Source organism: Corapipo altera, unplaced genomic scaffold (genome assembly GCF_003945725.1).
Source record: "Corapipo altera isolate COAL_440 unplaced genomic scaffold, ASM394572v1 49, whole genome shotgun sequence".
NCBI lineage: Eukaryota > Metazoa > Chordata > Aves > Passeriformes > Pipridae > Corapipo > Corapipo altera.
The window spans coordinates 15,098,542-15,114,803 of NW_020884879.1; the positions used below are offsets into that span (position 1 = coordinate 15,098,542).

At 35.5% G+C, this 16,262-nt stretch overlaps 1 protein-coding gene across 3 annotated transcripts in view; it reads left to right on the top strand.

Moving 5' to 3' along the window:
• The window catches only part of PREX2 (phosphatidylinositol-3,4,5-trisphosphate dependent Rac exchange factor 2), a 168,998-nt gene extending 153,281 nt beyond the window's left edge, over positions 1–15,717 (top strand). For all 3 annotated transcript variants that reach the window (XM_027638739.1, XM_027638737.1, XM_027638740.1), the window contains 3 exons: positions 1,949–2,051; positions 7,678–7,745; positions 10,686–15,717. In XM_027638739.1, the coding sequence (XP_027494540.1) occupies positions 1,949–2,051; positions 7,678–7,745; positions 10,686–10,731 (217 nt within the window). In that variant the 3' untranslated portion in view covers positions 10,732–15,717. The remainder of the gene's footprint in view (positions 1–1,948; positions 2,052–7,677; positions 7,746–10,685) is intronic.
• The last annotated feature ends 545 nt before the right edge of the window (positions 15,718–16,262 follow it).

Consider the following 16,262-nt stretch of genomic DNA (forward strand, 5'->3'; position numbering starts at 1 on the left):
AACCTAGTGATTGCACCTCTAATTAAACAGTATATTGAAATTCAGTCATGTCACTGATTCAATTTTAACAATTTTTAACATGTGTTAATAAGAAGTTTTTTTAAAAGAAAAAGTGGATGTATCTAACCAGCATTACTGTAGGACTTCACCTCAAATGTAAAATGTTCTGTTAAAGAGGTGCGATAATATTTAACATGACTGCTGTCATATTGAGTGTCTTTGCTACTAATTTCACAGGATATGTTAAAGTTACTATGCTTAGAATCACTATTCTTATTTGCCATGACGTGAGATCTTTAATTTTAGCATAAATATTTTAGGGTTGTATTGTAGTTGTTGCCTACTTCCATAGCAGCCTCTTAAAGAAATCTTTATTATGCTATTTTACACTTTGTCTCTGCTTTTCCCACTCTGGTTATATCTTTATCTACACACTTGGCAACTGTATTTCTGAATCACGATTGGCGTTGTCAAAATGTAGAGACCTTATACTGTCCATGATCGCCAGCCATTTCATCAGGTTTTGGACAGGGAGCAGTTTGGCAGTCTTTTTCAATCACAAAATTGCACATAATTCTTCAAGCTGACCTTCATTTAGGAGGTTGTTAGTTCTGATTGACGCATGCAGAATATGATTTTTTGGTTCTTTCAGTCTTGGGGTTTCAGGAAGATGGGATATATGGGAAAGCTGGCTTAGTAACCACTTGGTTGAAAGTGTACTTTTACCCCATTAACACCTATTATACCTACTGAGAAACTTTTTACCCTTTTTTTTCTGGCTTAGGTAACACCTGTAAAACTACATTTCAGATACGTTTGCTTTTTTCCACTGTCAGTGGGACAAAGCTTCCTTTCCTGTCTGGTCTTGAAGGTTGTATGTTTAGGTTTTGGTGCTGGCAAATATTATGAGCATATACTTCGTGCAATATTTCACCTTTCAAAGACAAGACGAAGTCACAGCGTTTAGAATTTTTAATCTAATACTTAGCTATCTTGCACCTTAATCAAACACATAACGCAAAAGGTCAATAGATTTTTACCTCCAGTTAACTCTGAGGTCAGTGTATACATGAAACTAAGGAATGAAAATTATTTCATTATCAGGGGAAATCACTTAGCTTATAAATTTTTAATGAAAGGCCATTAGTAAAGCTACAGATCAAATTAAGTGTCTTCTACATTCACTACTGTGAAACTTTTTACAGTCCAGAAGTTAACTTAAGCAGCATTTAAAACGTGTCAGGGGTTTGGTTTTTTTTCAGTAAGAAAATAAGCGCAGATGTATTTTTCCTCCTACAGATCTTCTGCTCAGCAAGATGAGTGTTTGATTGAAACATATTGTCTGTTCTGTGTGCATATTATAAACTATGCAAAATACTTTGGTCAGGATTTTGCCAAAAGGCTACTCAAAAGTCTATTTTAATCATGTGCCTTGCTTTTATTATTTGAACTTGAAAACCACAGCTTTTTTTGGGTTCTGCTGAGGTAGAATCATTTTCTGTACAACCCACTTTTCTGGTTGAAGAGATTTGATTATTGCAGTGCTTTGGTTGTGAACAGAAAAGGAATTTATATAATTACAAAAGAATTTTCTTTTTGGGTTGTCACTCCCTCATGCACTTGCCAAGCCATAGTTGGGTTGTGGGGTTTGTGTGTTGGTTTTGATTTGGGGAGGGTTGGTTTGTTTGGTTGTTTTAACAACATAACAAGGCAAATGCATTTAATTCTAAGTAGCAGGAACACTTATTACACTTAAAGTCTTTCTACTTAGAAACATTATATTGTTCAGGCTAATACCTGCGCCGGTGAGGGAAGGATAAGGGGGGCAGGTCTACTCTGTAACAATTTTCATTTATTTTTTCTTTTTAAAAAAGATAATTGATATAGAAGCAATTATTTTTAAGGAACTCTCTGCTAGCAGATAGCTGACTTCTGTGTTCCATTGCAGCTGCACTCTGAGCGTTACCCTGGAGCAGGCCATCATCCTGGCTCGGAGCCATGGGCTACCTCCTCGCTACATCATGCAAGCTACAGATGTCATGCGCAAACAGGTAGGATGCTCGCTGTGGGTGAGATCTGCAAGTTTCCAAACAAGATGTTATCATCTAAAAAGAATGGCTTGGCCAAGCATTTTTTAACCTCCATCTTAATGTTGTGTAATATCTATGTGAGTTTTGTTAGTTTGGGTGTTTTTTTGTTTGTGCGTTATTTTGGTTTTTTTTAATCTCTTCCTTTATTGGTGACTGAAAGATGTGTTATTTTTTTGATACAGACATAGGCCATTTTTAACCAGATGCTTGCTTTCTGTGTGTATGTAAACGGCTCGTAATTTTTACAGGGTTATGATATTACTAAAAGCTTTTTGTGTAGTCACTGCTGTGGTATCACCTTACATCTGAGACAGTCTTTATTTTAATAGATGTGATCCATAAAAATAACTTAAGATTATTAACTGTTGTTAATAACAAGTGACTCATGTACTGAATTAAGGGGAAGTGTAGAAGAGAAGGGCAGAAATAAATACTATTGGTTTTAACTTTCCAGGCAAGATTCCTGAGGACAATGTGCTTATTTCAAAATAATGTTTTTCACTCTTTGGTCATCATAGAATAGGATTTAGAGGCTGTTGTGGATAGATAACCACTGCAACATGAACTCTTGGTGCTAAGGTATGCTAAAAAATACTGGATTGAAAAGTGATATCAACTAAAAATGGGGGATACACTCTACTGTATTAGCACTACTTTTTCTAGAATATCTTGTTATCAGAAAATACTTTCAAAAGGATGTAACTTGGAAGGAATTCAAAGGAGGAGCACAAATGGTCCAGAGGTTGATCGACAATGAAGTGAATACTAAAGAGCTAAACCTATTGAGTTGATCAAAGAGAGGATGAGTGGAGCTTAATTACCCTATGTGCATATGGAACATATATCCCAGCCTGTGTTAGCTTTCAACCCTATTACAAAATCATAAACAAGGTACAGGATGCACTCAATCTTGAAGTGAAAAAAAATGTTGGAACAATTAATCACAGATAAGACAGGATTAATAATTTCTGGAGTTTAGATGGCATCTAATTTATTGTTTTCACTAATTTTGCTACATATTTTTGCAGCAGTCACAGCTATGAAAATTATTAAACAACTATACTTTACTTCTAGCTTACTATAGACAAAAATACACGTATGCTAGATGACACCTTTAGTCTGTTAAAGCAATTGTGTAGATAGTCTGAAGCCATATGTTCAGATCAGTTACATGTAAGTGTTGCTGCTGAACATGGGTACATCGAAGTATTTAGTCTCATTCCTTTTTATATTGGACTATCACTTAATTCAGTGCATAAATTAAGTTTCTGTATTGAAAAAATACCCCCAAGGTTCTTGAATCAAGTTGTGTACATCTGCTAAGGAATTAAATCTTTAACTTGTAAAGAAAGCTACTGCTGTATAAGAATAAACTTGCATGTTTAGATCGATATGTCTGCTCCTGAAGTTCTAGTCAAAAGGCAGTTCTGAGTATTTTGCATTCAAAAAACGTGGTTGTAGAGTTCTTCATGTATCTGCTTGCAGGATGTGTTCTGTCAAAGTATTCATTTTCAAAATACAGGTCTAGGCCATTTCAAAAAATGCTGATTCATTTGTGGATCTTCTGCAGTTTTTTAAATGAAAATGAAAGATAAAATGAAAGAAACTCACATGGCTTTGAGCAGCTGTAACTGTACTTGCTCAAATACAGATGTGGTGAAAGGCCTTCAGTGAGGCTACATTCTTTGAAGTAAAACAGCAGGTGATCAATAGCTGTTTAAGATACCAATATCTCAATTCCAGCCACGACCACTGCAAAAAAGTGTGCTAGTATATCAAACCAGACTTTTTTCACACATTCTTCCTCTTGCAGGAAACCACTGTGGGATTTAATAGAGTAAAAATCTTTTGTTGTAATTTTAAATCAGTCTTGAAGTTCTGTAGTAGAAATATAACCCTCTATTAAGTTCTAAATGTTTTGGGGTAATTTCAACAACGGGCTCTGGTATTTTCTAGAAACCTGTTTGGATTTAATGTTTAAATTATCTGTAGAACTTAATTGTCAGGAGCGTAATGCAGGCCATAAGACTTGGAAGGAAAAAAAAAATAAAAAGGCTTCATGGGGTTTTATGCAGAATATTTAGTTAAGGGCAATATATGTGCCTTTCTCCTGGCTCCATATAAAACAAACTAATGAATTTGTTAGCCCATTTACACCCTAAATCTTCTGTGGAATAAAGATAGTAGCCACAGGGAGGTGCAAATGAAAGGACATCGATTCCATCTGTTGCTCAGCAACATTAACTTCTGGCAGTATCAGCTTTCCACAAAGGGGAAATTGTCTCTAATCAAAGCAGATATGTTTTCCAACTTGGTGCACCGGTAATGAATAAGTGGACTCACCTGATGGACTGGATGACCTCAGGAATTTTTATTTTTTTTTTAAATTGGATAAGGTCAGAATCTTGTTGAGCAATACTCATAATAGCCCCAACTGTACTGTTGGAACAAGGTTAGAAATAATTGCCCTGGGAGTTATAAGGTATTCACAAGCACCTGGTCTGTGAGAATTAACAAAAAGAAACTCGTGAGAGTGGGTATGAACTTGGGTCTGTGGGATGGTCTTAGTTAAGTGGTTTCTGTTTTTCGTCTGCTAATCCAGTCTTGATTGATTTATAAAATAAAAAAAAATTGACAAAACGTCCCAACTATCTTTTAGTAATTTTGTTTACTCATGTATATACTTATGTAAACATCTATACCCACAAAATACTATGTAAAGCATCCTGACAGCACTGTGTCTTCAGGGTGCAGCAAAGTATGGAGAGGACAGAGGCCTAGAAAGGGAGCTGCCAGGGGGCAGAGGGCTCTGAAGAAGAAAGGTAACTAAAAAGCTGATAAACAGAAAAGGCCAGGAGAGAAACTCTGTTGTTTTTTTAAGTGAGTAATCATTTCCTCATGCCTTTTTGTGACTATAATAACAGGTTCTGCTAAAAAGTCTGTCCCAAATTTGAGTATCATTTCCCTGATAAGCCATCATTTATGTAGATAGAAGAAATCAGTTCATCCGATTTGTCATTTTTCAGTTGTGTTCTCTTACCACATCATTCTCCCCATTCTCCACTGAACTCTTTTCAATTTTTTTATTAAAGATGAGAAGTAACTATGAAGAATTGCAAAAGAATCTTGCAGGACTTCATGACTGAGCAAAAAAATAGCAGATGAAAATCAGTGTAGATAACTCCTAAGTGAAATACACTGGGGAAAAAGCAAACCCTAAGTTCACATTCGAAATAATTGACTGTGAGGTTGCTGTTCCATTTCATGTTCAAGACCTCAGGATATGACAGAAAACATCAGCTCAGTTCTCAGTAGTTATTAGTAAAGCAGAAGTTATAATGGTTTGGGCAGAGATAGATGACCGAGTAGGAATCATGCTGTCATGACTGTATTTTGAACTATTTTGAACTGTTCTTATGCCTTCCATAAGGACATAGCATAGTGGAAAAGGTTCAGAGAAGGTCAGAAAAAAAAATTATCAATGGTTGGGAACGGTTTATAGACAGAACAGGCAGCCAGACAAAATAATCTAAGATTGGTCAGCTTCACAAGTGAAGGAGGAAATGACAGACTTCTGAAGAACATGTGTCATGGGTAGGGACTGACCATTGTCTTCACCAATGCAGAACTAAAGGCATCAAATGAAACTGTCAGATTAAAACCAAATAAAAATAGTGGAAAGCTGCAGAGAGACTTTTTACAAGGTCATGTAGTGTCAGTTAGGACAAGGGATAGTGGCTCTAAAATGAAAGAGAGTGGGCTTAGATTGATTCTCTAATTTAGAAAAAAATTTAGACTTTAGGTTTAGAAATAATTCTTTGCTATCAGGATGGTGAGGCACTGGAACAGGTTGCCCATAGTAGCTGCGGATGCTGCATCACTGGATGTGTTCACGGATATGTTCCAGTTGGACAGGGCTTTGAGCAACCTGGTCTAGTGGAAGGTGTCCCTGCCCATGACAGGGTGTTGGAACTAGATCATCTTTAAGATTCTACCAACCCAAACCATTCTATGATCCCTGACATAACAAGCTAAGATTGTGCCAAAGATGTGGATCTCTTTTCACAAAAAGGTTGGTGATGTGAATTTATTAATGGATTCAAGATGAGAAGGGAAAGAAGAGAATCACTGAAATTGATTAAATATGTACCTGCTGCTGAACAGAGGAGGTATAGAATGGCTAATTATTGAATTCTGGAGGAGTTCCTGGGGAAAAACATGTTTGTCATGCTTTATAGTCATGTGTCTTTGCAATTGTCAGAGACGAGCTTAGTGAGCTAGATGTAGCTCTAGTGAAATAATTTTGTATTCTACCTTCAGTTTTATAGGTATTCTAGTTATTATTTTCTATCTTTACCACTGTCTTTTGTTCCTAAAAAAAATGTAAGGACACAGTATTTCTTTTTGTGGCACATGTTGATTTACATAAGCCCTGAGGACTTACATGTATATAAGTAGACAGCCTTTTTTATCTTCTGTTTGAGCCCATAGCAATGAATTAATACCTTCTCAATTACCTGGGTACCCAATTTCAGTCAAATGAAAGGTCTAGTCTTATTGTACATAATTGAACCAATGATTATACCTCTTTTACATTCATGTGAATCTGGCACTGCAGCTCTGTTAGGAATGTAAATTATCTTTCATGTTTCACATCAATCCAAGATCTCACTGTAAGAATTCTGAGGTTATAGATTTTTGTCCTGAATTTAGGTAGTACAGAAAGAGAAAAAGTGAAAAAAGAGTTTCCATATCCTTTAAAATGGTAGAAAACATAACATTCTTTGTGATGACTAATAAAACTGCACTTTAAAAGCTAGACTTCATAATTTAAAAACAAATTTTACTAAATTCTTTGCTATATCTAAACTAATTTGTTTGTTTCACTATCATGTATGTGAACATTGTACGTTTTATTAACGTTCCCCTTATTGGATGAGTCAGTGAGATAAAAGCACTTTCATTACTGTTTTTAAAAGGATCAGTTGAGGTACAGAGAGACCAGTATTTCTAGTTGACTCGGCTATAAGGAAGACTAAACAGTCTCAGGAGGTTCCTGCCCACTTGATTTATTTTTTTGTGACTCTTTGATTATAAAGGAAGATTAGGTACTGCATTTTTCTTTTCAATCCTTGTTTAGTGCCTCAGTTTAGGCCATTTTTGTAGTTTTGTAGCTATTCATAGGAACTAATCTGTAATATTTGTTTGTCCAGAAGTTCAGAGAAAATAAGTGGCGTTTCAAAAAAGAACTGTATCCATGATTTCTACAACAGTGGTGACAAAACTCAAAACAAATTGAAACAAGAAGTGTTTGGATTGTTTTAAACCTTAAATGTTATTTTTTAAGTAATATCTTTTATATTAGCAATTGGAAATATTTTTGTTTCTTTTCTGAATATTTCTCTAAGTTTAAAATTAATGTACTACTTTAACTTGTTCCCCACCTTAGGAGACAATAGTTCTTTTGGGAGATGCAATGTATTTATTAATTAATTGTAATCAATAGTTATATTCATCTGGAAAGTTCAGAAAATTCCCTAATTTGTGTTGGAATAAATGAAGCAAAACTGTTGTTTTTCTTTCCCAGGGTGCAAGAGTACAAAACACAGCCAAGAATTTAGGAGTGAGGGATCGAACGCCACAGTCTGTGCCAAGGTAACTGATTCTTTGTGTCCTAGACCATGTTTTTTTCTAGTTTGTGCCAAATTCAGTCATAGCTGCTCAAAAGCTAGCAGTAAACATTGACTATATTGTGCTGTAACTGTAAAATTTCGCTTAAGGCACATAAAATCAATTGTGTTCTTAGCCATACAGTTTTACTTTAAGTAATTAGTTGCAGAAGTTCAGGCTATGTAGCACTTCAAAACATTCCCATTTTTGAAAAATGAAAACTAGTTCATGTTAATTATGAAAACACTGGACTAAGTCCTTCATCACTTGTAATGCTTGGTGGTTTTGGGGAAATACTCATAGCTAAATCCATAACCCCATTTTAATGGAATACTGTACCACAGTATCTCAGCAAAATCATGTTCTAGTTATGTTTAGAGATGATGTAGTCTTTCTTTGTTTCTTTCTGAAACATCCATTAGAATGAAAAATGGACTGTTCTATATTTATCCAGCTTTTTAATGCTGTGATGGATTGCAGGTACCTGAAATGTTTCTTAACAAGCACAATACTTATAAATGAAAATAACCAAACAACCATGTTCTTAATTTGTTCTTAAAGTTTGGTTCTAGTAATCCATTACTAATTTAAACTGTTTTTTACCAATTTAAAACATAATATTTTTTGTTGACTAATGATAAAACATTGAATGCTTAACAGAGTAAACAGATCTGTGAAATACATAACAAACGCACTGTGGTGTTTAAATTTCAATAAGGAAACAGGGAATTAGTAAAACCTGATAGAGGTAACCATGTGAATGAACACAAATGATATCCATAACCTTCAGTGCTCTGAGCACTAACAATCAGGAACTTGTTTACACAATTTGTCTTCTGCCAGATTTGAATATTATTGCTTTATTATACCAGCAGAATCAAAAAACTCAACCCCTGTTTATTCTTCTCTGCATACTTGTCTGTGAAAAAATCAAAATATCTTATTCTCTCATTAGTATAAAAATATAGTATATACGTGTATTGCTTTATATATGACTCCTAACAAATACTTTGATGTCTGCACAATGTGACCTTAAATGATTGGATTTGTGAATCTGCTGTATGACCACATGGAAGAGTCCAATGATCTTCAGAACACATTATGGTGAAGATTGAAAAGAAGGTTTCCAGTTTCCGTTTGCCTGACAGAACTGATTCTCCACATTCTTACCATCCAGAAAAAATACTGCTTGATAATAATTTCAGGGAGATTCAGAGAAAAGTTATTTAGCCCATGAGCATTCTGCGTTTTTAGTGTCTTGTGGGTTTTAACTCCTAAAGGAACTGAAATTGGAGAACAGCAGCTATCCTGCCCTGCTCTTGCATAGCCACAGGATGCTGTTTCTGACAAGATGTGCCTGGATGTTGCAGAGGCTCTGAACACTCATGGATGAAGCCATACATACTCACCTCCCATCATTTCAGTAGCAGAATCATAGAATCACAGAATCAACCAGGTTAGAAAAGACCTCCGAGATCATCAAGTCCAACCCTTGATCCAACACCACTGTGGTTACTAGACCATGGCACTAAGTGCCACATCCAGTCTCATCTCAAAAACCTCCAGGGATGGTGAATCGACCACCTCACCGGGCAGCCCATTCCAATGTCTGATTACTCTCTCTGTAAAAAATTTCTTTCTAATATCCAACCTAAACCTCCCCTGGCAGAGCTTAAGACCGTGCCCTCTTGAGTATCAAGCCAAGAGGTCACCAACCCTTGAATTGTTTGTGGATCCCAACCATGTGTTCAGATTTTTCTTTTCTGTGTTGATTTGTAGTATAATTTTGAAAACTTTGAAAATTTTGATGTGTTAAAATGGAGTCATGTAAATGAGCATGATATGTGGCAGGCCAATTTACAAAATATCCATGTCATACTCAGATACCCTGAGTATCTTAAGTGTCCCTAGCCCCCAGGTCACTGGATGATTCACCACCCTACCTGTAGCCAGACCTACCAAACCTGCTATTTCTATTACTTTGATATTTCAACATCAGAGTCTTCATGTCAAGTACTGATGCACATGCTGTGTCATTGTCTCTTTGTTTCCGGCTTCTGATGCTTTTTCTCCTTCCCATACCATATGTGGTCACTTCTTTGTTATTCCTTCAATGATACATGTTCCCTGAGGAAAAGATGTAACCTCCAAATGAAATCATGTCTATTACTAGTTCTAATTGCTGTTGTTACGGAAGAGGTACTGCCTGCTGGACAGGAGTACAGAACAGAGGGTTTGAGGTCAGAGTGATTGCCTTTTATTTTCAGTATTTTTAACATTAGGGTAAAGTTTGAAACACTTTTCTAATAACCAAGTCCTGGCAAAAGGATTTAAGAGAAGTCCAAAAGCCTTCATAAAAGGAGTGGCTATTTCAATCTGTGCTAAGGTAGTCATTTGAACCAAATCTTACTGGTCTTGGCATCATCCATGTGGAAACAGAGGGGAGAGAGTTTAAAATCCTCATGCTGGTGTGTAACGTCTGACATCTGTCTTAGGTGTTTCAAACAGCATCAGTTCTTTGGGCCACTGTTCTTACAGTGGGGTTTGACTGTGCCGAGACAAAACAGAAATGGAGGCAGTTGCATTCACCAAGCAGCTTTTCCAATTTAGAAATTCAGGGCAACAACTAGTAATTGGATTAATGAAGGGATCTTCACTGAAGAAATATGAAAATTTGACTATACTGCAATGCTTTTATAAGACTGCTAATAGATGTGTATTTTAATGATTCCACTTTCAATTTAAACATTAATGCTCACAAAGAAGATTTTACTAGTTTTGTGTTGATGGTATTAAACTGAGTTCAGCACCTCTTGTTTTCCAGTGCAAGAAGACGTAGATTTAGTTTGTATTCCTTAAATTTCCTCATATTAATAATGAACAAGCTTTCAGAATAACAATTGCTTTGGGTTTTGTCATTTTCAGATTGTACAAGCTATGCCAGCCACCACCACCTGTTGGAGAAGAATGAGGAGAACTGCTCCAGAAAACAATCCAATAATGGCCTTTAGGATACTGGAACTGTGTGACAAAAATCCAACTGCACTATAACAGTATGTCCCTAGGGCTTTGATAAATAAATAAAAAAACCCCACCAACCTTTTACTCAGGATAAAGAAAGAAATACCCTAAATATTCTCCACTGGCATTGAAAAATGTCTTCCAAAAAGCATTTCTGAAATCTGTGCACTCCAGCCTTACACTAGTAGATCAGGAATCTTCCTTGGGAATTTTACACTGGAATCAGATTAATTTGATGTATCCTGTTCAGCCACATTATAGGTATACCCAGCAGCTTGAAAACAAATGTCTTTTTCAGAGGGAATGTCTTCACTTGTACACTATACAGAATGCATTCTTGTGGAAGGAAGAAAGCCTACATAAACTAGGCTTGATAATGAGCGTGCACTTCGTATATGGGGCCCTTTGCACTTCATAAAGCCTTTTTTCCCTGTTACTGTCCTAATTTCTCAGAATGTTCATGTTACTGTTTCAAGGATATAATGTAAATGAGGTTTAAAGATGGAAAACTCATCTCAGAATTGTGTTTAATGGCTACAGGCAGACTGCTGCTCTGAGTGTGTGCTTGTAATCAGTAAACTCAGCCATATTTGAAGCAGTGCATTGTCACAGTGCTTTGGAAGGAGGACCTATGTATTAGAAAGAGTACCTCTATAGCCTGTGAGGTGAAGTTCTGCCCTTTTTCAGTTACCATTATAACGAAGGAGAAGAATAAGTCTGACTTTCACCCACTGTTAGACTGAATTTCAGACTCTGTCTAGTGGATATTTTACATTATTGCTTCTCTTCATTTCAGAGTTTTTCAGATTTGTTTATAATTTTCTATAGCACTACACTAGCAAATGTACATAAGGCAGGGATGAGTCAGTATTGTTATGTTTAACTGGATATGTCTGTGGTTTAAGTCGAAGCATAGTTCAGGGTTTTAATGTTTTATGCTACCATTTCCCATATTTTTTCAGAATTGTTTTGTATAGCATTTCAGTTCTTTGGAGTGGTAGTTGTTATAAATTTATTTTGAAATTGTTCTGACTGTTTAGAGGGCCCAGAGAAAATTTGTCTTCATTTGGCTGTTCTTTAGGCCAAAGAATCTTGAGAGAAAATGCCCCAAAATGAGGTTTAAATGTGAACACATTAGAACAAAAATTGTATTCTGAAACAGTTCTACTTGTAGCAGTAGCTATGCATTCCATAAGACCAAGACACATACTGTATGAATAAAAATTATTTTTTGTACAACAGAGGTCTATAGTTATGCTGTAACAATCACACTTCACAACGTAATTATTGCATATGATGTAATTATTTATGAAATCTTCAACAGATATATTAATCCACAATTAAATAAGTGAGAACTCAAAAGGATCTGTATTCTTGCAGAGAGTGGGGTTTTTATATGGGATATTTAGGGAAGTTGTTAGTTTTCTCCAAAGGAGGAATTAGGGCTCCTACCTTTTTCAGTATTATAAATGTTTTTACACAGACTTTAACTTTGCTAAGAAAATAAATATTTTTATATATCCACAGATATATATGTCAGCACATATATATTGCATTTCAATGTGTATATATTTATGTAGTCATATCAGTACTGGTTTTACCTTAAATATAGAATGTTTGCCTTAAACTGTGACAAAGACATGCAGTAATGAACACTCCAGTAACAACTTCACCTTTGTGCTTTGAAGTTTACTCTCTTTCATAGTTATTGGAAGCTATTGGACTATAATCTTTTTAATTAAAAAACCATAATACACAAAACAAACACCAAAATTCAAATCAGAAAAACAAAGTTTTCATTTTAGAGACTTATATTTCTTGTTTGGCATGACCTAATGTTTGTACATTGTTGCTGTTCTAGTCAGGATCTCATATTTGAGATGTATTTTATTCAGAGCAGCAGTATTGGCTACGGTTATTCCTGCTCCAGGCAAAACCACCAGTAATGTTTCGCCTTCAGGCGTCAAAAGCACAGAGAAACTGTAACTGCCTCATGCCAAAGGTGTGCCTGTGTCAGCCCAGCTGGGAGCTCCCATCTTCCTGTGAGACTTGCCCACATGAGGTTAGATTTACTATGAGAGAAGTCAGCTGTCAGCTACATGGAGCTGCTAATCTTGTGTGATAGAAAATAACCTAGCGAGCAGAATCTGTTGCATGCATATGCATTACTGTAATTAGTCATCACTTTTTTATAAAGCATTGAAAATGGTAGGAGTGCAAATGTTCCAAAATAGTCTCCCTGTATAATATGATAATTCCCTATTTTGTTTTGATGTGGAAAGCATGGAATAATAGACATTTGTATGGGACAAATAGTTACAAGCCAGTCTCTGGAACAAATTCTTTAGCTCTTATTTCATGAGTGTGCATCAGAAATCTTGACCTCTTGTTTTTCTATCTAATTTTTGGTTCTTTATTCTTTTTTACCCCTTCTAGAAACAGTTTTCAAAACTGTATTCAGCATTATGAGCTTTTTTGGTGACCCATACTGCAAAGTAAAGTATCTATTTAGCATGATATTGAGGAGCTGAGAAACTGAAGTCCTGGTTTTCTGGGATTACAGATAGCACGTGAAAATACACTTTCACAAAATTACACAGAATCACAGAATCCATTGGGTTGGAAAAGACCTCAGATCATTGAATCCAACATATTTCCAGAGTAAATGGGGCATAAATGTCCCGCTGACTGTCTAATAAGAGTGCCTAATTTCTCAAAATGTTCTTCAAAAGCCCGTATTTGGTTGAAACATTGTGCAACTTTCCAAACTGCTTTTCTTGTCCCTTAGTTTTCAGAGCACACTGCATGTTCTAACACACTGACTTTAATAACATTATTTGGACCTTTAATAAGCCCATTCTTAAATTATAAATTTACATATACTCATTATTAAAGCTGTTTATCTTCTTTGGTATATGTAGAGGATGTATTGTTCCTTATACAAGGTACACTTGCAGAGTAAAAAAAAAGTCCATTCTCATCACAGTATGTTTATCCTCCCATAAATTTTTAAACTTCAGGTGACAAGAAGAGATGACCAAGAGTGATGATTTACAAGGAGTGTATCACCTATTGCTTCTTAAATCTTTGCTTTGACAGAAACAGGTTATACAGCCTATTTTTACAACAATGTGCTGTACTCTTTTAGGGAAAGCATTCTGTATGTAATTTTTACTTTTGCTTCCAAGACAAGTGTAATTCTTCCAGAAATAAATTGAAGGATCAAGAGGTATATATTACCAAATACCAACATGATTCAGTGGTAGTCTGTGGGGGATGTATAGGAGATTTAACAACTGGGAAGGGAGGGTCACAGTCCAAGGAACAGCTGAGTTGCCATAGCGTTCTTACTTGGTTTTTGGACTGGTTTATATTTGTTTATTTTAACGAAGTCAGTAGTAGTCAGAACTTCTCTTCTACTGGTTTAGAGCCAAAACAATTAAACTTTACTCAACAAGGATTTATAGTAATCATATTTAATTTCATTTGTTGGAATCCTTTAATGGAAAAAAAAAAGAAACCATTTTTGTTGATCTGTTTTTACCTGAGAAATTCGCAAGCAAAACATGTTTTATTAATTCTTTGTCAGATGTAGTGTGTATATATATATAAATATGTATTTAAGACAATTGCCTGAATGTGAGTATACACATCATGGTTAAGCATGATGCTCAAAAAAGAACAGTGTCTTTCATTTATTGTCATCAGTAACTGTAGTATATATATACATATTGTTCCATACTCTTTATTTTACAGCTCCTTCATGGATATGTCTACCAGCATTTTACGCATATTTTGCACCGTTTTTGTTTAACATTATGAAAAGAGCTAATGCATTGCCTTAAGTATTTTATCTCTGTACTTGTTGATAAATGCAGGTAGTGCTTTTCTAATTGTACTCCAGCAGTACGCTGGCATTGATAAATTAGATGTACAGCACACCTGACTCAGGATACTTGTATTTTTCAGCATTAGGTTTTGAAGTATAAAAAGATACTGCACTCATATTTTTGTATGCTGACAATTGTGTAGGGGTTTTTTTTTTATGTACTGTATATATAAACCAAGCTTTCCTAAAGAAAATTTATTATTTTGAATGTTTCCCATTTCCTACTAGAAGATGTGGGTTTATGTTTCTTGTTCTGTATGTATAAATGAATATGCAGCATGCACAGTCATGCAGATGTTAATACCATTGAGAAATTTCAGATTGTCCAGAGGCTAATCAAGTTTTTTTCTTATGTTCTTCTCCAAAAATAACATCTCCATGTTAGAAATCTAATTTAGAAGTAACTACTTCTTCAGTTTAAAGTCCGACTGAGTGTTCAAAGTAGCTAGGACATTTATGCAAGCACTTAGATTTGGACTTCCAGGGGAATATCCATGACATCTTCTGTGGTTGTGTGTGTGTCCCATCTGCAGTACCATATGCCAGATTTAAAAGACTAAGCAGCCTTATTAACTTCTTAACACCCTGTATATAGTGTATGTATTTGGTTATACTTGTGTTACACTTTAAAAATGAACTTAATTTCTGCATAGAGTATTGCACACATTTTTCAAATGGAGAATATATTTTGTAATGTCTCATTAAGCACAAGAGAGCATTACTGCTTTGAAACATGTGTAAGTACAGCCACACACAGAATGTCTCAGTCAGCTTTTGTTTGAAAACAATCAAACTAGAAGCTCTGTGGGTAGTTGAGATTGTTAGAAGTAGCCTTTGGAATTAAATAACCTTGAAACATGGGTTTAAATTACATTTTCCTTATTTGTAAAGTGCCTCTGTAGCATATTTTGAATCAGTTGCTATATTGATTATGGGTAAAACTAATACTGTGTACTTTTAGATCTGTGCTTTATTTTTTTAGTTACATAGGCAAGACTGGAATGGTAACAATGTATTATAAAATGCCAGACAGAAATAAACCATTCATAACATGGCCACTGCAATCTCTTTATTTGTAAGCAAGAAAAAAGTTGAGAGGGAGGGGGTTGGGGGTGCTAGGTGTTGTATGGCTGCCCTAGAAATTCTGCTGCAGGAGAACAGAAATTAAACTTCTAGAAATAAATGTTTATAATAAGAATCTCTTCTGAGAACCCAGTCCCAATCAAGGTGTATTGCTTGTAATTAAAATATATCTTTGTAACAGTGGAAAACTGAACCCTGCATGAGCAGTAGTCTGTGGCTGCAGGCAGCTCTGTTTTGTGAAAGTTGGAAGAGAGACAGGCATGAAAACCACTTTCTGGCCCCATGGTGCCATTAGTGCCCCTCGAAGCTCCAAAACATCCACCACCTTTTCTGGAATTTCTTATCTGAAGACAGAAAGTGTGAAGCTGTCATCATCTGTATACTGCTGTGCAAAAGAGCATCTGACAAGCATAATATGTAGTGTTATACTCCTTGTGCTAAAAAAAACCCTATAAATGACTGATCCTTTAGAGGGTTTGGGAACTGTTGGGATGCTAAGGATTTGAGGA